This window comes from Pseudopipra pipra, chromosome Z, assembly GCF_036250125.1.
Source record: "Pseudopipra pipra isolate bDixPip1 chromosome Z, bDixPip1.hap1, whole genome shotgun sequence".
NCBI lineage: Eukaryota > Metazoa > Chordata > Aves > Passeriformes > Pipridae > Pseudopipra > Pseudopipra pipra.
In genome coordinates, this window is record NC_087581.1 from 12,214,852 (window position 1) to 12,242,424 (window position 27,573).

Consider the following 27,573-nt stretch of genomic DNA (forward strand, 5'->3'; position numbering starts at 1 on the left):
GGCTTAGCCTTGGCCAGTGGCAGGCCTGTCTTGGATCCATCTGGCATTGGCTTGTTGGACATGGGGGAAGCTTCCAGCAGCTTCTCAGAAAAGCTGCCCCTGTAGCCCCCCTGTCACTACCAAAATGTGGTCACAAAAACCCTACACAAATAAATGTGTATTTGTATGTATTTGTGTATATTTCTATGTTTTCATCCTTTGGACAAATACTTTGGAGAATGCAAGAGAAATGGCTATTTTTATATGAAAAATCCCTTCTGATAGCATTAATATCATAAAACAGAAAAACAGATCTTTTTATCAAGAGGAATACAACACAGCAAACAGTATGCTGATGCCCAAGATGCATGATAATACAATTATACAATAATTATACAGTTATACAATTATCCATCTTACTAAGCTACTCTTCAGTGTGACACTAAAGTGTGTTAAACACTGTGATGAGTGCTCTAGCAGGTTAAAACCTATACTCTTCCTTCCATGTGCTCTTCAGAAAAAGACAAAACTAATAATTTTACAAACTAAGTTGAATCTTGCAAATCTTAACTCTGTAAATGAATGTGACACATAGATCTGATATGGCTGGGGTTGCAAAGAAGGGTATTAAAGACCATCAAAATGACATGAAGACCAGTAAATAACTGCTCAAGCCTATGCCTGAGCAGGAGATTTTAAATGTATGCAGATGATGCTGTTTGTGAGAACCAGAATAGAAACAATGTCGCGTCAGAATAGAATCTTCGGCACAGAAGTTTCTGGTACAGGGATGCTCACAAGGGCAATAAAAGGCATCTGTGTTTTGCATGTGTGTTAGAAACTCTCTGTCGATTGCACTGTATTCTTACAGCACCACAAACTACCTGCTGCTTTCCACAGAAAAGACCTCCCTGTTTGTCTAATACACAGTGGATATCAGACATTTTTTCAGTGACCACTAGACTCTTGAACTATCTTGACAGAGAAGTTGCTACCCTATAAAAGGACCAAAAAAAATTAGAATGAACTGTAAATGAACTATAGAAAAAAATCTCATATCTTGGAAGTTTGCAGTACTAAACTGCCTACTATTTATGCCTCAATATTTTAAAAGCTAAAACAAAAGAATATTTGCTGACTACTAAACGTATTATAAGCTAGATGTTCTACCCGTCCTACAGACTTTGTGCCATGTATATCTGTGTCCAAACCTCTCATATATTTTTCCCTTAAAGTTTTTTTTTAATGCATTTTTCCCCAGCCTGCTCACAGTAATCACCTTCCCAGTGGTCAAATGACATGCTTACCTGTATGTCTTATAATTATATATGACTTATTTAAATGACATATAGGTCATTTAGCAGAGCATTACTGCAAATATAACATATAGCCACAGGGTAACATTTTTGTCTAATCATGATAACTGGATTTCAGTCTTCATTCCATTTCATCGTGTGAATGTAACCTATACAACACACCACCACTAAATAATTAATACAAAAACCAGTCTGGGCAATATAGTGTGGTTTACTGTGCATTAAAATGCTCACTACTCAGAGTTTGGTGGGGTTTTCTATCTTTATAGCAATCAAGAGTGACCACACACCTTTTTCTAGGTGTAAGATGAGCATGACCTTTTGCTTTGGTTAAAAAATAACTTTATTAACTTGGAATTATTTTCTTTATAAGTAACAAACCTTTTGAACAGATTTTTGGGGGTGCTACAATTTACAAGAACAACTCAAATTGTGAAACTGATTTTGTAAAAACTGGCAAGTGAAGCAGGGAAAGTGAGCTACAAAACATGAGTAGCACGTACTGAGTTCACTGGGAGATGACAGGAGTACCCCTTTCTCTATTAGTATCTGTCATCATGACACTCTTGGTACTGTGTCCTTCCCTCCCTTGTATGTCAGCTGCAGATCTTCCATTCATGAAAATTGTTTTCATCAGTTTGTCTGTGTCAATGTCCCAGTGGACACAACCAACCAGCAGACATTCCGATAAAGCAGCTCTCTGCAAACAGCACTTGTGACCATGACAGCAGGTTGTTATTTCTCTGGATATTCCAAGCATGCAAGGTCCTGCGTGCACCCACAGCTTCTGATTGCACAGCAGACAGCTCTACCTGTGAGGACAGCATCAAAAAGCATTCAAGGTGTAACATCTTCCTTCTTTCTTACAACCAAAACCAGGGCATCTGAGAAAGCTATGGTGTATTTAGCATTTCTGACAACAAGTTGATTTGTACTGTGTAGAACCCCAGAAGATAAGGGGCTCATGTGTATGTCTCAGAAATGGATAGCTGGGTGGCTGTGGAGCCAACAAAGGATTGTTGGTAATAACAGACAAGAATTGCTGGTAATAACCAAGGACTGTTGGTAATAACACACCATAAGAAAGAATAAGATGTGGCTGGAAAAGGTGGCCTTGTGGAGTTAGGGCAGCACTTTTCTGGGACAAATCTCATTGTTCTAGATTCTGCAGATAAGCACAAGACAGCACAGCACAGAGACCAAGAACTGGCAATGGACTGTAGGGTGGGAACAAGATGACATAGGACAGATGAAGCCTCTAACTCATTTCCAGGAAGGTCTGAAATCGGACTGCATATGATAAACTAATTTGGTTAGAAAGTGGGAAACTTATTTCCAGGAGGGCAAAACCTATCTGTGAAAAGGTACCCCCAACAAGGCCAGGAAGCATCCCCAGGACCCTGGACATCCCATCATCTGGGCCAACACTGGAACCAGGTTTTTCTCTTCTTTTCTTTTTTTTCTTTTTCTTTCTTTTTTTTTTCTTTTTCTTTCTTTTTCTTTTCTTTTCTCTTTTCCTTCTTTTCTTTTCTTTTCTTTTCTTTTCTTTTCTTTTCTTTTCTTTTCTTTTCTTTTCTTTTCTTTTCTTTTCTTTTCTTTTCTTTTCTTTTCTTTTCTTTTCTTTTCTTTTCTTTTCTTTTCTTTTCTTTCTTTTTCTCTTCTCTTTTCTTTTCTTTTCTTTTATTTTCTTTTTTCTTTTTTCTTCTCTCTTCTCTTCCTTCTCTTCTCTTCTCTTCTCTTCTCTTCTCTTCTCTTCTCTTCTCTTCTCTTCTCTTCTCTTCTCTTCTCTTCTCTTCTCTTCTCTTCTCTTCTCTTCTCTTCTCTTCTCTTCTCTTCTCTTCTCTTCTCTTCTCTTCTCTTCTCTTCTCTTCTCTTCTCTTCTCTTCTCTTCTCTCTTCTCTTTTCTCTCTTGTGTTTCTTCTTTTCCCTTTTCTTTCCCTTCCCTCCCCTCCCCTTCCCAAACCTTCCCTTCCCAAACCTTCCCAAACCTTCCCTTTTCCTTTTCTTTTCCTTGTCGTCTTTTTTCTTCTCTCTCTCTGTCTCTCTCTCTCCCCCTTTTCACCTTACCCCTTTATCCAAAACCAACTGCAATGTGCTTATACAGTAAGTCAGAGACCAACATACCAATTTCCATGCCAAGCGTGTAATGTACTAAAAAAATTTCGAGGTTTTGTGGACCCCCAAACTTTCGTCGTTCCTTCCAACCACAGGCATTTACCAGTCCTAGGTTCATAAAGTAAATTAGCAGCTGTTTCTGTCTAAAGAGGACACGTCTAAGTCCTATGAGGAGCGGCTGAGGGAGCCGGGGGTGCTCAGCCTGGAGAAGAGGAGGCTCAGGGGGTGCCTTTTCCCTCTCCACAAATACCTGGAAGGTGGTTCCAGTGAGCCGGGGGCCGGTCGAGTCCATCAGGGGCCGGGGGAGGGGGAGGTTAGTGCCCCCTGCAGGACCGGCAGTGGTACGCTCCGCCGGCGGGGCCGCGTTCCCGCCTTCGGGGGAGCGCGCGGGTTCCCTCAGGTGCCTGTGAGGGCGCGGGGGGGTTGTGGGGATCCGGGAAACGATGGGAATGTTTGAAACGCCTCTTACTGAATAGTAACTACATTTAGTTGAGGTATGAATTTAAAAAAATAATATCTGCTTTAAAATATACATATAAAAATATATATTAAAATATAGGTTTCCCTGCCATAACGAAGAAAAAAAAAAAAAAAAAAAAAAAGAGAGAAAATTTAAATTTCAAAAATGGGATAACCAACTAATTTTAAAAGGATACTGAAAAAGCATGGGTGGCAAGAAGCTAAAGAGAGATTAAAAGAAGGTGTCAATTTTATGGCAGACAAAACTACAACTTAAATCTTTAGTTTTCCCTCAATGGCATAAATATCATAGTTCAAAACAAAAATGCCTTTGGAAGACATAAACATGTGCATAGTAATATGCACGAAAACAACAGTGATGAATATTCCTGCTGGAAAAATACAGCATTAATAATACATTATTTTTAATTTACTGTTTCAGTTCAGCAGGAGTTTTGTTCCCAGTGGCACTGTTGCCTAATGCTGCCAAGCGCTGAGCACATCCTGTCTTCTGAGAAAATAAATGATGCCACAGAATAAGGAAACACGCAAACTAAAAGCAGGACACAACAGCAGCTCCCTGAACTCCCATCCTCAGTCAATATTAGGAGGGTAGAACACAGATTCAAGAGTATAACAAAAAACAAATGCTGATTGACAAATGCAAGATACTGCCCATGATAAGGATTGGAAAGATCAGGGCTTGGCATTCATAGAGTACATTTAGATTATCAGCTAATAGAATATTAAGATGTGTAATTGTTTTAAAAAATTGAATGTCCTGAATATATATTTAAAACTCTATTTTAACAAATCGTTGCATTGTAGTAAGTTAGAAGTTCATCGATTGCTAACTTTGTAAAAAAAAAAAACAAACAAAACAAAACCCAACCCAAACAACAAAACCCCACTAATTTAACTTAGAAGCATTAATTCTTTAATGTTACCTATATTCTGAAAAATTGTCGATTTAAAAAGAAAGCTTTACTAGTTTTAGTCTCACTAATTTTAGTCTCACTGAGGAAACAGTGGGTACAAGAAAAAAAAAAACAGAATATGAAACACACAGAACAAGTATCTTACTGCTTTGATAAAGAAGTTACATACACATAAAGGCTTGTAAATATTGAAAGACTGAGAAATTAATTCAGTTACGTAATTTTTGTTCCTGTTTAGTGTTGTGCATTTACCTATCCCAGCCTGACTCTGCTGCCAGTATTTTTGTCTGGAAACCCATTCACTTTCTGGATAATAAACACATTCTATCTTCTGTTTCATCTCTCTTATTGTAATTTTTTGTTATTTGTAAAAAGGCTATTCACACATTATCACACAGAAGTGATGATTTTGTTTGGACCATATGGTTTATCTGGTGTTGGAATTTTTGTCTCATGGAGCCTGATGTTCAGAGATAGTTTAAATATTTTTAGAAGCTGCCATATTGTGTATTTCTGATCCATCTTGCAAATTTATGTTGAAGATTCTCTTCGTAGAATTTATAAAAATAGGAATTGTATATAATAATCTGGAATTATATGGGTGGTTTTCAAAATACCATTTTTTTAATTCCACAATAAGGTTTATGTTCTGCAATGTCTATCATGGATCTTAACACATTGTTTATAAGAAAATATCTAAGTTAACCTGAGTACTTGAGTATTAAAACACCTACACAGGTAGAAGGTCTCGATGTATGTTCCTAGTGCATCGTTATATCTATGAAAGTGTATTCACATTAATCTTTTGATTGCAGCAAAAATTCCAAATTCAACTATATCATCTAACAGTTTGATGAATTTTTACTTGGGCTTTCTGACATTCGTTGTACTTCCCGGAAATGCAAGATCTTAGGTTGGCTGAAGTTTAGCTTCACATGCAAAAGTAGTTTTAACTTTAAAAAAGGAGTGTACTTTGTTCTGCTTATAATTGTGCTTAAGAATTTATATAGTTTGAATGAGAAATATATGAATTCATAGAGAGATTTTTTTTATATATATTAATCATTAGATTATATGTTTCAGAAAAAATGAATCACAGTGATGAAGAAACTATGAAAAAAACCAGTGTGGTGAACCTTGATAAACTTTTAGATGACTTCTCAGAGATAGAAAAGGTAAGTGAAGAAGGTAAAAAATGTTGAAACTGCTATCTATAATTATTTTGTGACATTTTTGAGAGCTTTTCAAGTGAAAATTTCTTTTAAGTGGTATTATAAGGTATAACAACCTTATAATACCAATTGTTATACCTTATAATACCAATTATATCTTGGCGTCATAGAAGTGAATTTTGTAAAGCCACTTTGAGAGGAAAACAGTTTATAACTAATTATGTAAGTCAGCATTCTTAGTTCTGCAGGTAAACTTGCAATAGCACAGGCTCTCAAGTCTAGCATTGTTCTTCTCTATAAAGGAATTTCCTGAATTGTGAGAAATAATACAGGTCTGTGACTGCAGTGTTGTGAAATTGCTAAATTAATTTAAAACTCAAGATTTAAAACTTAAAACATATTAATATAATGTTAGTATTTTTCCAATTTTCTAGAAAATATCAGAAATTAACGAAGCAAATAACCTACTGATTCATCAGCTGGAAAAATGTAACAGGTTGCTAACATTAAGCCAATCAAAGGAGGAATCAGTAAAAGAAGGTAAGTTATTTTTTTATTAAGGCATGATTTTTGCATATATTCAGGAAGTTCTGTGAGATATTTCCACTATTTTCAGTCACATAAAATAAAAAATAAAATAGCAAGGATCTAAGATGCTGTGTGAAAAGCAGCAATAACTAATCTTAGGTCACGTAATTAAATCCCTCTCATAGTAACAGTTTGCATTAATATTATGAGAATTCAAACTGTTCAATGAAAAGTAATAAAATGGTATTTACCATTTACAGGTGGAAATTATAAATCCATAAGTGTAATTAAAATGTTGCCAAATAAAGGAGGAACTAAAGAGAAAATTACAAAATTAAGATTTTTGGTTTTATTCTAGAACTGTATGTTTTCAGATGAGTATTTGAAATAAGAGATAATATCTAGTACTTAGCATAGATTTGTGGTTGTTTATTTTTTTGTAGCTGGTAGAGTTGCTGAAAGGTGCACCTTTTTGTAGGACTTTCATCTCTGGAACGTCAACTTGCTAAAACTTAGGAAACGGGATAGGAATAAACTTAGTTTCATGCCAGAATGAGACTGTCAGTTGGTTTCACTTAAATCTTCACTGGGACTTTGATAATTTAGCAGTTCTCTTAAAATATCAGTGCTAAAAGAAGCAAACATCGTGATAACCATGATTATGGAAGAAAAAGAGAAACAAGCATCATGCCCCTGTAAGGTCTGTGATTTTCATGTAGCTTTCTGGTCCACACATACGAAAACAAACATACCAGAACAAGAAGAGGTAACAGAGAAGGTGGTAAGGTTTTCTGTTGTGAGGGAGGAGGACTCAGGGAATCAGGAACCAATCATGTAACAAGGACCATGGATGTAGGATCTTAACCAACCATCCACTGTCCCCATGCAGGGCTGGCCCAGCAAGGACTGCCATGGTCAGACAAAAGTGCACATTACCAAACAAGTATGTAGTGATGGGAGTGACTCGGGAGGCTGAGTCAGAATGGAGCTCGCAAATGGTAACAAAGGCCAGATATGGCCTAGGGATCACCACCAGGTCTCCAGTGATGAGGCAGGTCTGATATCAAGCCAGAAAGTCACTCCCTAGATCATGACCGGAGTGTAGCATGTGGCTGCAACACAGCTGCACCATAGGCCCAGGGCAAAAGCCTCAGCTTAAAAGCAGCTCCCAGGGGAAGGAGGGGAGCCATTTCTGAATCAACTTCCAGCAAGGTCACCAGCTATACTCTTTCTAAGATGGCCTTGTGCGCAGCCAAGAACCCAGAAGGTTCGTTCACAATTTTGGAACATCTGAAGGAAGACTTAAGTTGACTGGAAACTTTTTAGCCTGAAGAGAAAGAATAGAGCTGATATGACTCATAGCTGCAACATTGTGAATGGCACAGAGAAAGTGACTACAGGATGAATATTCATTGTCCAACGTAATAAGAAAACTAGATGGAAATAAAACTTGATTGATTTAAAGCCTACAACAGGAGGAACTTTTCCATACATTACAAAATGAAGTTAAATCAATTCCACAAAAACCTGTGGATAACAGAATTATAGAATAGTCCAATAAGATTCGAAAAAAATCATGGAAAAAAACTTAAAAAAATTTGACAAACACGAAGACAGTATCTCTCACTGTGGTCTCCCTTCCTTCTGTGTTTTGGAAGTTGAGAGGATGTATCAAGTGTAGTGTTTATCCAGCTTTTTTTTCTCTTTCCTGAAGTATTTTGTACTGGGTATTGTGAAGTGGAATAGTGAACTGGATGAACTTTGGTTTGAGTCAGAGACACTTGTTTCTTTATTAAGCAGAAAAGACAGTGCAGGACAGTCACTCAGAAACAGAACAAGAGGCTTCATTATTGATGAAACCAGAGAAGAGTGGGTTTATATAAAATAGATTGTAAAAGGGGAAAGGAAAAGGTGGCCAAAAAGAAGAAATTATTCTTTCTGTAAAATCTATGGAATAAAAAGTAGCAGAGAAAGTGAAAGAGACAACTTGACTGCAACAAGGAAGTATAATGTACTGAAAACAGATAAAAGTCAGAAGAGAGATTTGAGCTTTGTAAACAGCAATGCCTCACTTTGATGAGACAAGAGAGAAATTATTTCATGAGATAGTTATGCTGATACAACTGAAGAGAACAGCCTGTGGAGCTTCTTTTGAAACACACCATGGAAAAAAAATTGTGAGTGGTAGAAGTCCAAGTAAAAATAGCAGAGCAATCAGCCTGAAATATGAACCAGTTTTAGCAGCAGGGATAGTCAGGAAAAAACAAATTTCAATAATACTGTAGTCATGGAAGTTATATGGATATAGACAGGAGGCAGAATTTTTGGAAGACAAGGATTCTGATCCGTGAGTAAGAGACATTGCAAAGATATTAGTAGCAGTATCAAAAAAAAAAAAAGTGAGAAGTACGAACTTGGAACAATGTGGGATACCCAGGAGGTGATTCTGGAAGTTCCTTGATGGTAAGGAAGTAAAATACAATAAAGATATCAAAGGGGTAGAATGTATTTAGCAATTAAAACAGTTATCATGATTGTTCTATTAGGTTAAGCTCAGAGAGGTTGTGGAGTCTCTCTCAGTGGAGATATTCAGGAATTGTCCGGACACAATCCTGTGCCATGTGCTCTGAGATGACCTTACTTGAGCATAGAGGTTGGACCAGATGACTCACTGTGGTCCTTTTCAACCTGACACATTCTGTGATTCTGTGCTTTGCACCTTTATTAAATTCACCTGCCATGTTGACCCTTCAAAAGGGGTGATGGCATATGTTGTATTCAGAATCAGAGTACTAGAAGTTTCACATCTCAAGTTAAATTGTTCATAAAAAGCTTTTGGAAGGTCAAAACACTGTGGGTTAAAAAAAACACCTTCTTTAATACTGATGAGGTTATAGAGGGATCCTGTGCAGAACTAAAGAAGATGTAAGAGACCAAATACAGCATTGATACTTTCATTCTTGCTCTGGCAACAGTAATCCTAATAGACTGTAGTTGTGAGAATGGCATTTATATAGTGACATTGCCAGTTGTGGCTTGGAAAAAAGATTTCTCCTAGCCTTACATCCCAAACTGTTTTCCAGAACCAACTCAGTCAGTTCCTGAAAGTTTCTTTTAAAGAGTTGGCCCAAAGGCAACAGAAATTGCTTACAGCAGAGGAGCAGAAAGAAAGAGTACCGTGGAAGGAAAGACTGTGGTTCCACCTATCCTGAAGGGTTTGTGGCTACTAGTGGTAGTGGGGTGGAGGAGGTGGAATTTTATCCTGGCTTGAAGAACTCTGTTAGTATGTGAAACAGAAAAATAGTAGCATTTCATATCCCAAGAAATCTCCAACAAGTGAGAATCTGAGAGCTCCTTGATATCCTTGAGTGCAAAAAGTCTCTCTGTAGAACCGTTTAAGGTAAAAGAAGACTGGGAATTCTGAAGGAAAAGCAAAGGAAAAAAAAAACTTCTAAAACTCTAGAGAGAAGGCAGTGAAACACTTATACCCAAGATAAAGTGGGGAAAGATAAGCAGCTTGGCAAGTACATGTTCTGAAAAGTCATAAATTAACTTTAGTTTCCCTTCACATGTTCTTTGCTGCACCAAGTTGAGATTCAGAATGGCAGTTTTTGTTTTATGTAAATCATTGCAGATTCACTTAAGGCAGATGCAAGTCTGGCATCCTTGTTCTCTGCTCCTAAACCTTCACTATGGTGACTAAATTGACTCTTGTACTACAGTTCTGAACTATGTTCTACTGTAATTTTTTAAAAGGAAGCAATCACATTATTATCTATGAAACACCTAAGGTGGCTCTATTTAGCATCTTCAGAGTTGCCTATTTGTTTACTTAGTGTTTCTAAGGTGTTAAAGAAAAAAGTGGTTGATGTAACTGCCCTGTAAAAAATCAGAAGTGCAGATGGATGAAACTGCAATAAAGTAGTCATTAAGCAGGGAAAATGAGCATTAGGCTGTGTGATCTTTCTGGATGTAGGGAATAGTCCTTACAGGGAAGAAACTACACAGAATCTATAACAGATATGCCAGAGATCACAAAGCTGCAATCACTTAGCAAAATTTTGCTTTTTCTCTAAAAGCAAAACTTGTGGGTTCCCAGTAATTTCTTCCAGTCACAACTGTAATTACTTATGGGGTCTGCCAAGATATGTCCTTTAAAGATAAGAAAGATATTCTTGTGAGCAGATATTCTTGGGACTGAACGGAAGAGTGGCTTGCACTCAAATAGTTGTTATTCTTTTGAAGACTAGATGCCGCTCTAGTGTCTTTCCATTTTTGCATGAATTACAAGCATTTGAATTTGTTTCCGTACATTTTCAAACGGGAGGAAGTTTGTAGTAGAACTAGTTGGTACAAATGGGCATGCTAACCTAGTGCTTCCGACTTGGAACAGGATTTTTCCACAATGGTTTTGATCCAGTACACGAAGTGAGAGCTGGCGGTTTCTGTGCTGCTCGTGCTCCCTCTTCTGGTTTTTTTGGAAGCATGTAACGGGAGAAGACGTCTGGCTGAAGTATTCGGCTGCATGAAAAGCAGACTTGACGGAAGAATAGGCTAGCAGTCAAAAAGATTGAGTGGAAAACTGAATCTCTTAGCCGAGATCTTAGTTCGTCTTCCTGGCTCCATTATTTGTAACGCGGTCTTTAATTATATGATACACAGTTTTCAACGGAGCTGCAGCCTGAGACGTGTAACTGTTATTTATCCTACTTTTATCTGTTATGGAACTTAAAACCCACTTACAAAATGCAGCAGCACTCTGGAAATAGAGAATTTTAAAGAGTAAACAAATTCAGTTTTAGTGTCTCCACTTTTCCCAGTTTTTGACTGTTTTGCAACTTTACTGGTAAGTTTACAAGGAACATGTAAGGAATAGAAGTAGTATTTAATGGAACCAAATGGTTTACTACAGGAAGTACACACGGTGTTCAACTATCTAAAATACAGCTTAAAAAATAAAATCACGAAACACAAATACGCAAGCTGATAACAGGTTGCATGTGTATAGATATAAATGCACATAACTATTTTGTATTAATTGAGATAACAGGGTTATAGTAGCATATCCTGAATCACTCAAAGTGATTATGGCTCATCTTATGAGCCATAAGATGAATGTTAATATACACTAAAAAGTGGGTGAGAGACTGCAATGAGTGAATATAGTTGATCTTCTTAAAAAAAAAGCTTGGCAAAAATGCTGTCAGGAAAGTAAGCCACAGTTTCATTAAATACACAAATTGCTGGAAGACTGATATGGAAAACTTTTATCATTGATCAGAAAACAATAAGAATCCTGTTTTCTGACTAGAAACAAAAATTTAATAGTTTTATGAAATTGTTTGTATAGCTTCATAAAATTGATTTTAATCTATCATCAAACTAAAAACTAAAATTAGGCAGTAACTATGTAATAATAATCTGTGTTATTTCTACAGTCAGTAAGAACACCTAGAATAATGTTTAATCAAAATTATTATCAAATATTTGACAGAAGTTTATAAACAAAACATAAACTTCCTTGTGAAGAAATTATTCAAAAAAATCTGCATTTTTTATTTCTTTTAGAATGCACTACTCTACAGAATGTGATAAGTGGTCTAACACAAACCATTGAAAACCAGTGTAATGTCAAAGGTAAAGGCAAATATGTTCTTATATATACTGTACTGTAATTTCAAATGAGCAGGCATTTAATGTTTTTGTTTATATTTACTGGTTTTTCAAGGCAGAGAAACTCACTGCCAGAAAACCAGAAAGTAAAAAAATATATCTCAGATCAATCTTGTGCAGTAATAAATGTCTATTGCTATTATTCTACTTAGAATTCACATGTAAAAAAGTTCTGCTTCAGTGAGGTTATTTTAATCAATACTTGGGCTTTAAATTTATTTCAGTATAGCACAGGCAATTTTACAAGAGGTTAGAAAGCATCATTCAGCCTTTTGTCTGTAGAATATTAAAGTATTTATGAATAGTTTTTATCACTATGTTAAACCAAAGAGTATTAATTGATAGTATAATGTTCTTCAAGTTTTGCTGTTGTCCATAAATACTTGAAAATTACTAGTTTTTATTTAAAAATAAAATACATTAATATTTGCTGTATCTTTATACTACTGTTCCGCTGTAGTTAACTTTATAACAATTATGTGTTCAAAGCATATTAGCATAAATATTAATAAACCTCTAAAACTGGAAGTATATTGCTGCTTTTAATACTCAAACTGATACTGATTTTTAAAAAAAGCATCTATTTTCCCTAAATTCTGTTTTTGAGATACTACTTTCTAAATTTTAGGAAACAAGTACTTAAAGACTTGCATCTTCCAGTTTGAAACTGTTGTAGCCATGATAAAAATCTTTTATTTTCTGAGTCAAAGAACTTTGCATTTAGATTTTCTTGAATGCATAATTTACCAGGAGGCTAAAGACATTTCCAAGTAGTAGTACCAGGCAAATGTTATTATTAAACTATGATTGTTAAAAAATGTAGAATGAGAGCATATAATTCTGTAAATGATGATTATAATGCATATAAAAAAGTTTCCTTAAGTTCACCCAAGTCAAAAAATGAAAGTAATTTCCTTATTCTGCTTTCATGCTAATGATATTGTCAAAGTGTGTTTTTTAGTATGTTATCTAGTTTTTTATTTATGTAGATGAAAATGATAGATTGAAGGATACCATTCACACCTTGGAAGATAAATTAAAGGCTTCTGAAGAGGTAAGTCACAAATATTCATTCTTTAGGTAGAGGAATAATATTTTATCTCTGTTGTAGCAGTTCATATATCTTTATATTCTTAGGTTTGCTGTTGACACCTTTATTGTTGCTCTTCTCAATGTTTATCATGTGTAAAAAGAGAAGGGTTGGTCTCATGACAGCACCCACGTGAGAAGGTGTTAGAAGAACTGAGAGATTAAAACCATATAGGTGCTGAGAACTCTGTCTCAGTCTAAGATGCATTTGGGTTTTTTAGCTCTATGTAGCTTTAAATTCAGCTTTAAATCCTAATCTGTTGTATTAAAATAATTTTTTGTGTGGAAACAAGGTTTTTATATTCAAGATACTTTGTTGTGCTGCCAGAGAATCAAGAATGGTCTGAATTTTTTCTAGTTTCTTTGGAATTGAATACTACAAAGATAATAGGTCTCTACCTCTTATCTCTGTCTCATAATAAATTCCATTTATGATCTCTCTACTTTCTATCTATGGCACTCGTTTTTGCAAAGCAGGTAAAAACAGCAGGGCTAATCATAAGTTGTGTTAGTTTTCTGTGCACAAAATGCAGATCTGTTACCTGTATAGGATTAGGAATCTCACTGCTGATTTACTTTGCCTGTGTTTGTACTATAAGTTAAAATTAAATATTTATACCAATATTTATACAATTTGAGTGCTCAGACTCTGAATATCAGTGCCACCAGCATTGCTACTGCTGGTATTTCTACTGCTGCCAGTATGAAGTTGTGGAATCCTTGGTATAAGCAATACTAACAAAATTCATACTTAAAATACAACTTTTTAATGCAATCTTAGAGTCAAAGATCCACAAAAGTAAAACTGTACTGCCTGAACTAACTGCACTGCGTCAGATCCCACAGTGGGGAAAGGAAAATTACCTCTCCTTTTACCTGTTCTCTTAAGAAGTACAATTTCTAATTTTATGTTAGCTGACAGCTGCAACACAACGAAATCTGCTACATTTTTCATCTGTGGACTTCAGCCAGACTGTGCAAGAAGTAATTTGGCATGTTGAATTTACAAGATTGAGGATCAAACAAGTACTGAATTATAGAGCATATATTATAGAGCATATAATTTTTGCCTAATTGTTGTGCTTTGCAGAATCTGCAAAGTTCTTATAAAACATTTTACATTCACAGGAATATAAAGGTCAGATTGAGAAACTCATGACAGAAATTAAAAACAAAGAGGACGACCATAAATTAGAAATAACACAGTTGAATTGTGATATAAGGAAAAAATGTAAGTTCTCTGAATGCTATTGTATGGGGTAAAACATGTATAACCTGTAGGAGCTACATTTCCTCTAAAAGTTCCACTTTTTAGTGGAAACATATGAACACTAGAAGTGGACAGTGTTTATCTGAATTTTATCTTTGCTAAAGAGTAGACAGTGACAATAAGGCAATAGTACAGCAACACAGGATGAGCAGAAATTCCCAAACAGTTAGAACAAATGCTGGGAACTTGGACCTAAAAATCTGAAGGACTGAAATTTTGGGTAAAGTGTAGACTGGAAACTTGCTTTGAACTGTAAGCTAGACTGCTGTTAGAGTGTTCTATCTGTGTTCAGGAGGGTAGGACATTATTTTAACAAATAAATAATGTTGCAATGAGAAAAAGCTTATTTCAATATTAATTTTTTTCCATTAGAGGCATAACCTTGAAGAGTAGGATTTTTGGTCATCCACAGAGCTGAAAACAACTAGAAAAGTTTTTGTAAAACATGATGATTTTTTTAAAGAGACACCATCTTACTGGGATGGGACAGGGTGGTTTTCAATCAGTTTGATATGGTTTTTGCTTGAATGAAGATGTTTTCCAATGAAACGCTCACCTGATATTCAAGAAAGTTTTAATATTTAGGAAATTATGTTATTTTTCCATCAAAGAATCTTCGATAATCATAATATCTGGTGTTACTTTGTTGCTAGTTGAAGTAAAAGAAATGGAGTATAGAGAAGAGAGAGAGAAAAAAGAACTGGAAATACTAGAGCTAACGAGACAGCTGAAAATTCAAAATGAAGAGAAGCAAAATGAAATAATTAAACTGCAGATAGAGGTATGCATTACAAGGCTGACTTAAAGATGAATTGGGCATTGGGTAAACTTCAAAGAGACTCTAGTGAAAAACATTAATTAGTACTTAACAACATAATATGACGGAATCTAGAAAACTTTAAAAATTATTGTCTTTACAAAGATCAGTGGCATAAGCTCCCTTCCTCAATGGAATCTGACTCACTTCTGCTCAGGAATCAAGTTCTACCTACTGTACAGAGAGACTGAAGTTTGCTCTGTTCTTGTTTTAAATTAAACTACTTTGAAACTTTTCTAGGCTTTTGAGGCATAAAAAAAATTAAACAGCATTTTCTGCTTAACTTTCTTGTTTTTAATTTCTAAATGATGGGAATATATATTACAATTTACTTTCGTGATAAAATTCCAATAAAAAATTAGAATCCTGCAGAGATTTAAGTCAAAGTATTCGACATGTATTTAATTGCTCAGGTTTTAAACCACTCTCGTTACAGAAATAATTAAGGAAATACTTCAAATCTTTCACATATCAAAAAAAGAAATAAAGTGTGGAAGTGTTCATGCTGAGTTACTCTTGGAACATGAGGGAAGGATGATGGTTTCAGAGGTCTTTAGCATCCTCTGCATTTTCCCCTCCTGTAGACATGTGGCTCAGGAGCCTTCAATTTTTTTTTTTTTCAGTAATGTTTTTTACATCTACATCTTTTTGATCATATTTGTACTACATACCTTTTGAAATATTTTAAGGCTTTTTTTTAAAAAGAAACATAACCCGTAATGGCGTTCTTTCTTTTAAATAAACCTACATAGCTACATTTGCCTAGGATTAATTAGTAGATAAGCCTGTTATTACTAGTCTCAGGTAAAAAATGCAACTAAAAAAAAAGTGAAAATTATATTTGAATTATTTACTATACCTTTTTTTCCTGATGGTTCTTTTTGTTTTATCTTTGCCTGATTCTTTCAGTTCAATGCTAAATTAGCAAGAGCTCAGGATAAAACCACCAAGTCATTTTCAGATGCTTCTGTCTTGCCACAAAGTATCTATCGAAGGGTATGTGCTTTAATAGTCCATGTTACAGCCTGTTTGAAACAGGACTTCCTGGGCTTTGTCTGTGTGTGTGTGTTCTCTCCCACATATCCCTCCCACACCTAGACAACTAAATTCATAGAATCATAGAATAATTTAACGTAGTGATGCCTTAAGCCCCTAATGGTTTTTTTATTTTTCTAATATTTGTAAGACTTGTAAATTTTATAAGTAGGTTTTAAAAAGCAGAAACCCCTTTGTCCCTTGTTCCTTTCCCTTGTTTACACATTCCCTAACCCTTTTACCCCATTCTAAGCCTTCTATATCAATCTGCTTCTGAATACAGCAGAGTGTTTAGTCTTCTGTCAAGGCAAAGGCCTAGACTGTTTGGAGAACAGCATATCAGGGCCTAAACCACAGAACACGGTCAAAAATTAGGTAAATATGTACCCCTTGTGCTCTGATGAAGCTGAAGGTGATGAAGTAAGTGGTCCCAAAAAGACCCCAGACCCAATTCTCAGGGGGAGGGCCCGGGGCAGACCAGAGGAAGGGCCAAAGGGTGGACACATCTGGGATTGGATGGATAATGTTATAAAATGTAACCTCTCGGGCACAGCCGGCGCACGTCTACATCACCTACTGCCTTGGCAAATAAACCCTTTCTTATCTCACCCCTAATTAACTGCTCTGGAGATTTTTTCAGCACCAAAATACACAGGCAACAGTAGGACAGACTTTTAAGATCACAAAGTCCAACTGTCATGTCTTTTTGCATATTGATACCTTTGGGGTTCAACAACAAAAGACCACATGTGAGGTGGTTTTCTAACCACCAGAATGACTAACCTGGAAACTTAAGATAGATGACATAAATGACACTGATATAAACTGTGTATGGGCATTATTTTTTTTTGTAGGCTTGAGATTTTGGGATGTCACAAAAATAGGATTCTGAGGAAGTAATCTTGGTCATTTTGTGATACAGACTAATGAGGAAAAATATTCTAATTAGAAAATCTCTCATTTGCAATAGCAAATTGTATTGTTATATAAAATTCTGTGTGATGTTTAACAATGAAGCCTTTCTTGCATTTTTACAGAAGCTGCAGCATCTCCAGGAGGAGAAAAACAAGGAAATTGAATTTCTCCGAAACACCATAAGAGACTTAGAACAACGTCTTCATAAGGGCCAAGACTTGCACTTAAAACGGAAGCGATTTTGAGTAAATGACATGAAGCATTTCAGTAGTACATACAATTCAAAATACAGATAGTGTATTTCAAACTGTGTATCTCAAAGTCAAAACAATATATGAAGATAGTATTTTTTATTGAAAACACTCTTGTCAAATATTCCAAAGGCATGCACTCTGTGTATATGCAGGGCTACACTCTTGCTAATCAGCATTCACAATAAAAAGACTCAGGTTTTGTAGGAGTAATAATTTCCCTATCAAACCATCATTAATTATGGTGTATGCTTTCATAGCAGTTTTCCTTTCATAAATATTATTTTCTTCATCCAGAAATCCTTCAAACAACTGGTTTTACTTCCATTCAGGTAATCAAACATTAGAAATGCTAAGCTACAGACAGAGAAATTATACAAGTTTCAGTGGTATGTTATCTTACTAATTGATACAGATTTATCAAATTCAGCACAGTTATAAACAAAGATAAACATTATACTAAGATTAAACTCATTTTATCCCTCCCTCATTGATTCTGACACTGATTCTGCATGAAGGGCTGTTAACACTGCTTCTCTCTTTAGGCATGATCTTACTGATTTAGTAGGATTATGTATTAATGGATCCTTTTATTGTATCTAAGCCACAAAAGTTAAGCATATAAATCTGTTACTTTAAAATAATTCAGTTACTGTTTGTATATTACATTTTCAACAAAAAGTTATTTTGTCACATTGCTTAGGACTACGCTTTTTGTGTGCATAGTTTGTATCCCCAGGTTAGGAAAAAAACTAACTGAACTTTTGAATAAAAAGTGATTAAACTATCTGTCTTGGTTATCTTCTGTTCTTTATTGCAAAACATCAGACAGGAGCCCCTAGGTCATAGTTTATGCTCCTGTCCTCAAAAATGCAAGCAGAATGTTAGAAGAAAAGCAAGAAAGACAAATTAATCAAGAATGCAGACACCTTCCCAGTGCACCTGAAAAACAAACTAGGGGTCAATTAAATTCCATTAAATTATGATGCTTCTCAGTGATGGAATTTGACAGGTATTCTGTAATTCTAAGAGGACTTCTCTAAAAGTCTACTTCTTTGCAATATTTTAACTCCACACACCTGTCAGTGTAATTTTTAATCTGAGGCAATAAAAACACCTAATCTGTTCATTTTTCCACTCTTGCAACCAAATGAATTTAGTTAGCAGGATTCCCTTGCATTTTGAAGGTGCTTAGTTTGTTTTTCAGGCTCAGTTTCTCGCGTTTTCCTGTCACTGTCAGGTGTCACTGGTTTCACTTTCTCCTGCTGCTGGTGACTGTCAGGCAGCAGAGAGCAGACGTCACTGTCAGGACTCAGTGATGTCCTCTGCTGCCAGCTCGCTATGTCACCTGCAAGAATTTGGAAGTGCTCCATGACACTGTCAAGTGACAGAATTTCCTAACTCTTCAAACAGAAGGTGTCGACAATGACAGCATCAGCTACTAGAAGTCAAGTCTGATGCTGTCTGCCAATTTCAAGTCAACTGGTTCTTACACCTGTTTTTCCCTTTTTTTCATAGCTTTTTCTCTTGCGTAATTTTCACGCTTTCTCCTGGAGGAGCAGTGTCTACCTGTTCCTGACTACCTAAGTGATCATGTCTGTGATGGCCAAACACTCTGTGATGCCAGCCGCTGTGAGGATGATGCCTCTCAGTTTCAGAGGAAGTTTGGCCATTCTCATGTTTGGGATGATGACTGCCGTGGCGGTGGTGGTGGCGGTGGTGGTGCCCATGTCTGTGCAGGTTGTGGTGATGTGGGTGTTGACCAGTTGGTTTGGGTTCTCTCTCTTCTAGCTTATCTGCTTTTCTGGTGATGTTTTCACATACATCGTCAATATCAGGTTCCTGAAAAACAGAGGCTTACATTAAATACAAGGCAGAGTATTTAACTAGTTGTAAAATATTAATTATCTTAACATTTTTGCAGAACCTGAAATCCAGTTTTAAATTATTTGTGCCACCTTGTTGAAGAATGTATGAATGTATAAAAAATAACCTTTAATTGAAACACCACTGATAAAACGGCTTTTAATACAAGCTTTTAGCAATTATAGTTCCAGTAATCACTAACAAGAAGTATTTTTTTTCTAGATCCCACATCTGACCTGCCTGTGGCCTATATTTAGATGGAAAACTGCATTATGGGATCAAAAATTATTATTTTTAGTGAACTTTCATGACTATGTATGTACATTTCTTGATAATCCTTAGAGTAGTTCTGATCTTTAATTATACACAAAACAAAGCTACCCTTCTTTTATAGCGGTAACAATAATTTGTCATCTTGTATTATCACTTTTTAAAATTACTATGTTTAAATGCAAACTAAAATGAATATTACCTCAAACCAGCTTGGATTTGATTCCCAGGTTTAAAAAAAATACCATCCGTTTATGTCCTTACCCATCCCCCAAAACTAGAGTAGCTAATTGCTCACTAGCTGTATATAAATCCACAAACAGAATTAGCCTCCAAGATTACATTTAGGTTTCTGACAATTATTTCTATCACAGGCAAGTATTCTGATAATCAGTCTATTATAAATTAGACCTAATTAATTTGGAAAAATATTTAAAACCTCTCTGTCAAGACACATGAAATGTGTAAATTCTAAATCATGTTTTTGTGGATTAATCACACTGAAATAATTTTTTTTAAGTACTAGTCAAATCCAGTTTCCTGTCCTAGTATACACAGATGAGACAAAAAAATACCGTGTAAGAGCAGTTTCCACACTTGTTTCCACAGTATGCAATCTTAATAGCTTCTTCTACATATTGGAAACGCAGGAAGGAATAGGGCAGTCCCAGATGATACACCAGACGGCCACATCTAAGGAGAGAAAGAACTTTGTGGTTACATGGACCTGAAATTAAATCTCTCTTCTCATCACCTCTCACTTTAATTGCATCAATCCACCCAAACTGTATAGTCCCATGGAGAGTGTTCCTGTTCAAGGAGTTTACAATGGTTGCCTGCTCAACTGCATCAGCCAGCAGCATGAAGAGAGATTTCTAGCTGTACTGGCAGAAGCTTCTGTGTTAGGAGCCCTTAGACTAGCAAAGGTACACTCATTACAGGTTATCTGGCTAATGAATAGGGCTGCTTGCACAGCAGTCGTTGCATCCTTACAACATGTTTTTATGCAACCTCACATGTACTTTGATTGGAAAGTGTATTGCGGTGCATCTCCATTACAGATTTAGTGTACATAAGGGGATTTTTATGCTGCCTATTTGCTCCAAGTCTCTACTTGAGTGTTCTGACATGCACTTGACTATGCTACTGGTCAGTTTGAAGGAATTGAGTAAATCCAGAACCTGTACACAAGGGCCTCTTATTTAATACCCATCTATGTGTGGGCCCCTAGCCTTAGCTCCTTACATGTCTGCAGTGCATGTCCATCAACAGGTAAACCCATTTGGAATGCTCATTACAGTAACATAACTTGGATAGAATTCAGTTGCAGTTACTACTGGCTCTGCCAAAATATACAAGTGCCAGAATCCTGTATCAAAAAGTTATTTTCTGCTGAAGTTTTAAGTTTCAACTGAAGACTAATTTTTCCATATGTCTACATTTTCAACAACTCTGGTCAAAATGTTTCCACTAGAACTTGGATAGCTTTCCTCTTTGATTCTACTTTGACATGCATGGGTGTAATGAAGTTGTCTGAAAATAAAATAGTGTAAAACAAGAAAAAAGTTATTAAATTCTACACTCAGTTACATTAATCTAAATATACAGTAATTATAAAGAAAAAATTATTTATTCCAAAATTACTTATGCAAAAGCAGACTTCTTTTTTTCCAGTAAACTTCAGCTAAGAAGTTGATAACGATGTCTTTGTTATTTGCACATAAATAATATAGATTTACAAAGCATTACTCTAAATATATACAAATATTTTCCTGTGTTTCTCTGTAAACACACACCTGTCATAGATGAGAAAGTCATCCTTGTTTCCATTTAAGGTAGTCCAGACATCATCCTGTTGTTCTTCTTGCTGGTAGACAGTAATATAGTCTGAAACACTTTCGTTCAGTAGGTGAAATTTCCTCCGGGACTGAGCTCCCTGATGGTTGACAACCACATACGAGATGTTGACCAGTCCTTCATTCTCTAACTTTACTCGCAGGTCCTCCAATCTAGAGGGAATGCAGAGAGGCAAGACCATAAATCATTAGAGAATCATAAGATTTGCCACAAAAGTGAATATGCCATCTTGCTTTTATTACAGTGGAAGTTATTTTATCGCAGTTTTAATGGCAACAGTCTAACACTATTAAAACATTCTTGCCATTTTCCATGACTATCAACTATACTGTCACTAAACCAGACCTTGCAACAGCTCATATGCCATGAGTCCTGTCCTTGTAAGTAGAATGCAGTAAATCAGACATCTGTTTTCAGACTGAATTCAGTGTTACTTTTATGTCAGCTCTTTCATAGTCTCCATGGTCCAACACAGTTTATTTGATGCCTTTATTCGAATGCTGAGGTTTTGGTCATACAGTTGGTTAAAGAACGCACACCATAAATACAGCAGAGAAATGAAATATCAAGAAAGCAAACCTGCAGTAAAAGGTCGACAGCTCTCCCACTCATCTTGACATGGCTGTTTTCTATAACGGCCAGAAAAGGGCTATTACAGCAGCGGGGGCAAAATGAGTGCTATGGAAATGCTGCACAACCTGTCTGGCAGCTGTTAGTCTTTCCTCTGGCTTTTCATCACAAAAGTCTATCTCTGATAATAGTTCAGAAAGCCGATTTCTTGCTTGATGTGGGGTTTCTTCCTTTTGGTTTGTATCCTTCCCATTGAGCTGCTCTAGAAAACTTTTATTTTTCAGTTGCAGGAAATAATCTAGAATGTGGAAAATTCTTTTAAATTTTTCTGAAATGTGAGAATCAAACCTAAATACCTTGAAAGCCAACTGCAAAGCCCACTTTTGACTTTGATGGAGCTAGAGATTTACCAGATGTCCTTACTGTGACTAAAATCCAAGTCTGAAACCAGTATTATTAATTTTTACACCAAACTGATTTCATGATCACTGAATGAATCCAAGATAAAGGCTTTATACAATTCCTGTTTGGGTCACCTCATAATTATTTTCTTGCTACTGTTACTGTCATGGTAGCTAATTATTTGCAAAGACTGGGTTCTAGAAATCACAGCCCCAATGTCCCAGTCCTGTATGAAAACACAGCACAGTTGACTTCTTTGAATGTTTCATCTCATTTTTGAAAGGCCAGTCTTTACCTTATCTTCTGGATTTTTATATATCATAGAATAATAGAATCAGCTGGGTTGGAAAGGACCTCCAAGATCATCAAGTCCAACCCTTGATACAACACCACTGTTGTTACTAGACCATGGCACTCAGTGCCACATCCAGTCGCATCTTAAAAACCTCCAGGGACGGAGAATCCACCACTTCCCTGGGTAGCCCATTCCAATGTCTGATTACCCTCTCTGTAAAGAATTTCTTCCTAATATCCAACCTAAACTTCCCCTGGCAGAGCTTGTCCTACTGCTGGTTGCCAGGGAGAAGAGACCAACCCCGACCTGGCTACAACCTCTTTTCAGGGAGTTGTAGAGAGTGATGAGGTCTCCCCTGAGCCTCCTCTTCTCCAGGTTGAACAGCCCCAGGTCCCTCAGCCTCTCCTCACAGAACTTGTGTTCAAGTCCCTTCACCAGCCTCGTTGCTCTCCTCTGGACCTGCTCCAGCACCTCAATATCCTTCCTGAACTGAGGGGCCCAGAACTGGACACAGTACTCCAGATGTGGCCTCTCCAGCGCTGAGGACAGGGCAAGAATCACTTCCCTGGACCTGTTGGCCACACTGTTCCTGATCCAGGCCAGGATGCCATTGGCCTTCTTGGCCACCTGGGCACACTGCTGGCTCATGTTCAGCTTCCTGTCAATCCAAACTCCCAGGTCCCTTTCTGCCTGGCTGCTCTCCAGCCACTCTGTGCCCAGCCTGTAGTGCTGCATGGGGTTGTTGTGGTCAAAGGGCAGGACCCGGCACTTGGCCTTGTTGAACCTCATCCCATTGGAATCAGATCATCTCTCCAGCTTGTCCAGGTCCCTCTGCAGAGCCCTCCTCCCTTCCAGCAGATCAACACTCCCCCCCAGCTTGGTGTCATTTGCAAATTCTATATAGAGAGAGAGGACTTCTGAACACAGGCTGGAAAAGCACATTAAAATCATGTTTTGATTTGTCTTTTCCCCTACAGATCTTGTGTAAGAAATGAGTGGTCACAGATCTCTGTTTCATGTGATCTAGCCATGTTAGAGAATTGTGATGTTTCTTGGCTTCAGCATCTTTGCTGTCTTAATCATCTGTTCCTAACTGAAGCATAATCTTGAGGAACCTGTTTCTCTTGGGTTTTTGTGTGGTTTGGGTTTCATTAATGTCAAGTGGATCACACTAATAGGTTGTAAATATAATTTGGGGAAGATTTGAAGTCAGAACCCTCCTGCTGAGAGTGAAACTGGTTACTAGGTCACATATTCCAGCTGTAGTGGTGGCATTTGAGGCAGCCAGAGTTCACTGAGTGCGTTGTAGTAGGGCACACATAGTATCCTCAGCTGGGTAACAAAAACTCGGAAGACACTTATGCTTACCTGGAAGCCTGCAGCAGGCACAATAATCAACTAGCCTGGAGGAGAGCCACCACCGTCACTGTGCCTCTGGAGTTCAGCATTGGGTTCTCCTCCCCAATACGCCATTCTGGGGGCTCCTGGCAGTTCTGGACTTCAGTCCCTCCTCCTGGGAGGAGGCAGAGAGCCAGAACTAGCCCCAGCCCTGCCCACATGGCTGGGCTTTCCCTGAAGAGAGAGAAAATAAAAGTGAGATCAATACCTAAAGTTCCCATAAAAAAACACAGCAGCATTTTGGCTCCATTCAGTCCAGAAAAGAAAAAGCCAAACCTTCAAGAATAAAGTTGAGCTACTTTGTTTACTGCTCAATGTCTTTGATTTTGCAGTGGAGTTCCCCTATAGCAAATATGCAGGTGTTTTTGCTTGTTTGGGTTTTTTTGTTGTTTTTTCTTGCTGCTGATCGTTATTGCATCTGAACAGCTGAAAATAACCTTTCAGAATAACTGGATTTTCTCTTAATACTACTAATCACACTAAGTTATTTCTTCCTCTTTGTAAATTCTTCTTAATTGTTTTCACCACTTCAGTGATTTTAAAGTGGCCTGTTTCTTGTATTTTGAAATCAACTGTGCTCAGCCAGTTTACAGTAGTAAGAATCTAGACCAGTTCACTTCAGATTCCAGGGTAATTCCACTGACTTAAAAGTACATGCACCAACACTGTATATCAGTACCCAGCGAGTACTACAGAACCTGGCAGAAAAGAATAAAAAAAGATTTCAAGATTTTTTCAAGTCTTTCTGGAGAATTTGGATCCCATTGTGAAAAATCTCTTAAAAAGACAGGCACTAGAAACAATTTTGCAAAAACAGGAAATGAAGACTGAGCTTCAGGATTCCTCAGATCTTACAAAATCTCCTATCCACACTTAGTCCTTTCAATGTTTATGAAAACCAAAGCACATGAGAAATTCTGTAATTACCTTTTCCTTTTACTCCATGAACATCACAATTTCGGCTTAAAATGTTCAGAAAATACTCATTATCGAGAAACACATAAAATTATAAAGTTGCTCTCCAACATGTCCCAGGTTGTGGAATTGTATAACTTCACCACTTACATCAAAGTCTCATAGCGAACACAGAATAGTTTGGAAACAACAAGGTCTGATAAATAACATGTGTTTCATCAATCTTGTCATATTCTAAGAAAATTAAAACATTTTAATAATTGATCTTTTAAAACAAGAGCCGGCTGCTGCATTTGTGAAATCCAGCTGTTCCTAATGTTTCTTTTCTGCAGTTCTACCAAAAGCATTCCAGGTACAGTACTTTAAAGACTAAACTGTGGTCCAGTAGATACCAATAGAGCCCTTTTTTTCACTCTTTCCACATAGGAGGAAAACCTCTTGCCTTGACATACATTCTACACACATAGAACTCTTAGGACATTTTGAGATCCTTCTATGCCTTTATAGTAGCCTCCTGCAGCAGTGGCATGCAGTGCCCAGCAACAGCTGTCTCACCATGTGAACCACAGGAGAGCTATGTTCTGCATTATACTTCTCTTCACATTTCAACTCTATAGTTTGTTTCCAATGGAAATTTCCACAGTCAGCCTTTTCAGCCAAAGAAACAAGCAGACACACTGCCAAATCTTAAGTCATGAAGGTCTTTCACAGCAAATCCAGCACACTTACCCTTTCCCTCCTCCCCCTTCTTGGCAGCTCCAGCTGGCTCTGCTGCAGAAGAAAACAGTGTGGGGAAAAGGGCTGTGGTATTTATATGGCTCTTGTTTATCTCACTTTGCAGATACGGTTCAAAGTTCAGGGAGCTTTTTCTGAACAACCTTGCAAGCAAAGAAAACGCCTTTAGCAAAAACAGCCAAAATATTTCTCCATTAACTAATTCCAAGTGGAAAGCATTTATGGTGCATAATGACAAAGTATTTTTAATATAATGACTTCAAATATCATGTTATGCGGTTTTTTGGTCACCCCAGTCAGCTAGAGGTAGTGGTACAGTCAGGGGAGGGGGATGGGCCAAAGAGTCATTATTTTCTGAACACAGTGGTAACCACAGTGAGGGGGGAAGGTACTTCCCTATTTATAAAAACGCTGAGCTAGCAGGTTTTTTCTCATGTGCTTTATCTGGTATTTGCCTTAGAGAATGGTGTGCTCTGTCTAAGGGCATGTGTGTACAGAGCTCCTTTTGCCCAGCTGCTCTTGATTACATCACTCTGCTTTCAAACTTACTTCTGTAGAACTTGCCAGTTTATCAGCTTTTGCTGAAAGTCAGAGCCCAGAACTTCAGCCATTTAAATCAATGTAGCTACAGGAAAGCCATGAAGCTTTAGCAATAGCTATATAACTGGCAATAGCTACACCCTCATCACTGAGGTATCTGCGGGCATTCAGGTTAAACTGTTTCCTTACCCCCTTGCCTTGGTTGAGAGAATAGCTTATGTACAGGGTGGTTTACTTCGATAGCAGTTTGCTTGGGTTTGATTTCCTTCAATGTAAACGTTACATGTGTTTATGGGAAAATAAATGTTTAAAAACTGGGTGTGCCCTCAAGAGTTCATAGTGGTGAGATTGATACTGCTTAGTTCTATGGCCTGACAGTCTTCTGCACAGATAAGCTCTGTGCTTCTGGCTGGGTGTGAGAAAAAGAACTGCTGACCTTGGGGTTTTATGCTGTAGAAGTCAGTGGAAAGAATGAGGAAAATCTGAACTTTCATTCAATAGTCTTGGAAGATACAATGCAGAAAACAAACAGACATCATACTGGGCCTGAAGTTTTTTTGTAAGGTAGAATGTGTTTATCTTCCTTACATTGTTAGGGAAACAAATCTTGTATTCTTTGCTGGTTGGGACCAAGCCCTCATATCTGTGATGTCCTTTACTATTCCAAATGATAGACAATTTGCTGACCTCCTGCTTCAGGATTGGGTGTTGTTCTAATAAAGTCCTGTAAGGTTGTTTGGAAGCAAGTATGTGCTATGCACCATGTCCATCAATTCCTCCGTGAGCATGGAAGCAGCCAAATAGAAATTAAGCAGGGCTCACTAATAGGAATAATAAAATTTATTCTATTAATAGAACTAATAAATATTTTATTAGGACTAATAATAATAGCTCAGTAGTGAGCTCAGTAGTGACTGACAGTTGGTTTCTTGCCAATTATTGCAACACAGGTGGAGATACTCTCAAATGAAGAGCAATATTCCATCCCCATTTCTTTTCTGCTTTGTAGAGAGGATGCGGGCAAGGTTTGATTAGCAAGTGCTGAACCCATAAACTACATGTTATACCACTGAGTGCTGCTGAGACATAAAGCCCACAAGTACTGAAGAACAAACAGGCCAGATGGAGAGAACTGAGCTGAAGAAGCTAATGTATAAAACAGCTACAT

The 27,573-nt window shown here is 37.1% G+C and overlaps 2 protein-coding genes across 3 annotated transcripts; one reads left to right on the top strand and one right to left on the bottom strand.

The window, feature by feature from the left end:
• The first annotated feature begins 3,759 nt into the window (after nt 1–3,759).
• CCDC152 (coiled-coil domain containing 152) lies at nt 3,760–18,344 on the top strand. Of its 2 annotated transcripts, XM_064642664.1 has the most exons (9): nt 3,764–3,904; nt 5,877–5,982; nt 6,414–6,519; nt 12,076–12,144; nt 13,170–13,234; nt 14,398–14,500; nt 15,193–15,320; nt 16,266–16,352; nt 17,429–18,344. In XM_064642664.1, exons 2-9 carry the CDS (start codon nt 5,896–5,898, stop codon nt 17,549–17,551), a joined length of 768 nt encoding a protein of 255 aa, XP_064498734.1. In that variant the 5' UTR covers nt 3,764–3,904; nt 5,877–5,895; the 3' UTR covers nt 17,552–18,344. The 2 variants fall into 2 exon arrangements, with proteins under 2 accessions (XP_064498735.1, XP_064498734.1); XM_064642665.1 differs by lacking the exon at nt 16,266–16,352 and having other exon boundaries at nt 3,760–3,904.
• Nucleotides 17,640–26,108, bottom strand: SELENOP (selenoprotein P). The gene is made up of 5 exons (XM_064642663.1): nt 25,860–26,108; nt 24,186–24,389; nt 21,490–21,702; nt 20,269–20,386; nt 17,640–19,399 (listed from the first exon to the last, which is right to left on the bottom strand). Exons 2-5 carry the CDS (start codon nt 24,374–24,376, stop codon nt 18,749–18,751), a joined length of 1,173 nt encoding a protein of 390 aa, XP_064498733.1. The 5' UTR covers nt 24,377–24,389; nt 25,860–26,108; the 3' UTR covers nt 17,640–18,748.
• Nucleotides 26,109–27,573: the final 1,465 nt, after the last annotated feature.

What these genes read in the sequence shown, in the direction of transcription:
- CCDC152 (XM_064642664.1), top strand. Translation starts at nt 5,896, where the DNA reads ATGAATCACAGTGATGAAGAAACTATGAAAAAAACCAGTGTGGTGAAC. An exon ending in GGAGGAATCAGTAAAAGAAG is followed by an intron (nt 6,520 to 12,075) that starts GTAAGTTATTTT and finishes TATTTCTTTTAG; the next exon opens with AATGCACTACTCTACAGAAT. An exon ending in AAACCAGTGTAATGTCAAAG is followed by an intron (nt 12,145 to 13,169) that starts GTAAAGGCAAAT and finishes TTATTTATGTAG; the next exon opens with ATGAAAATGATAGATTGAAG.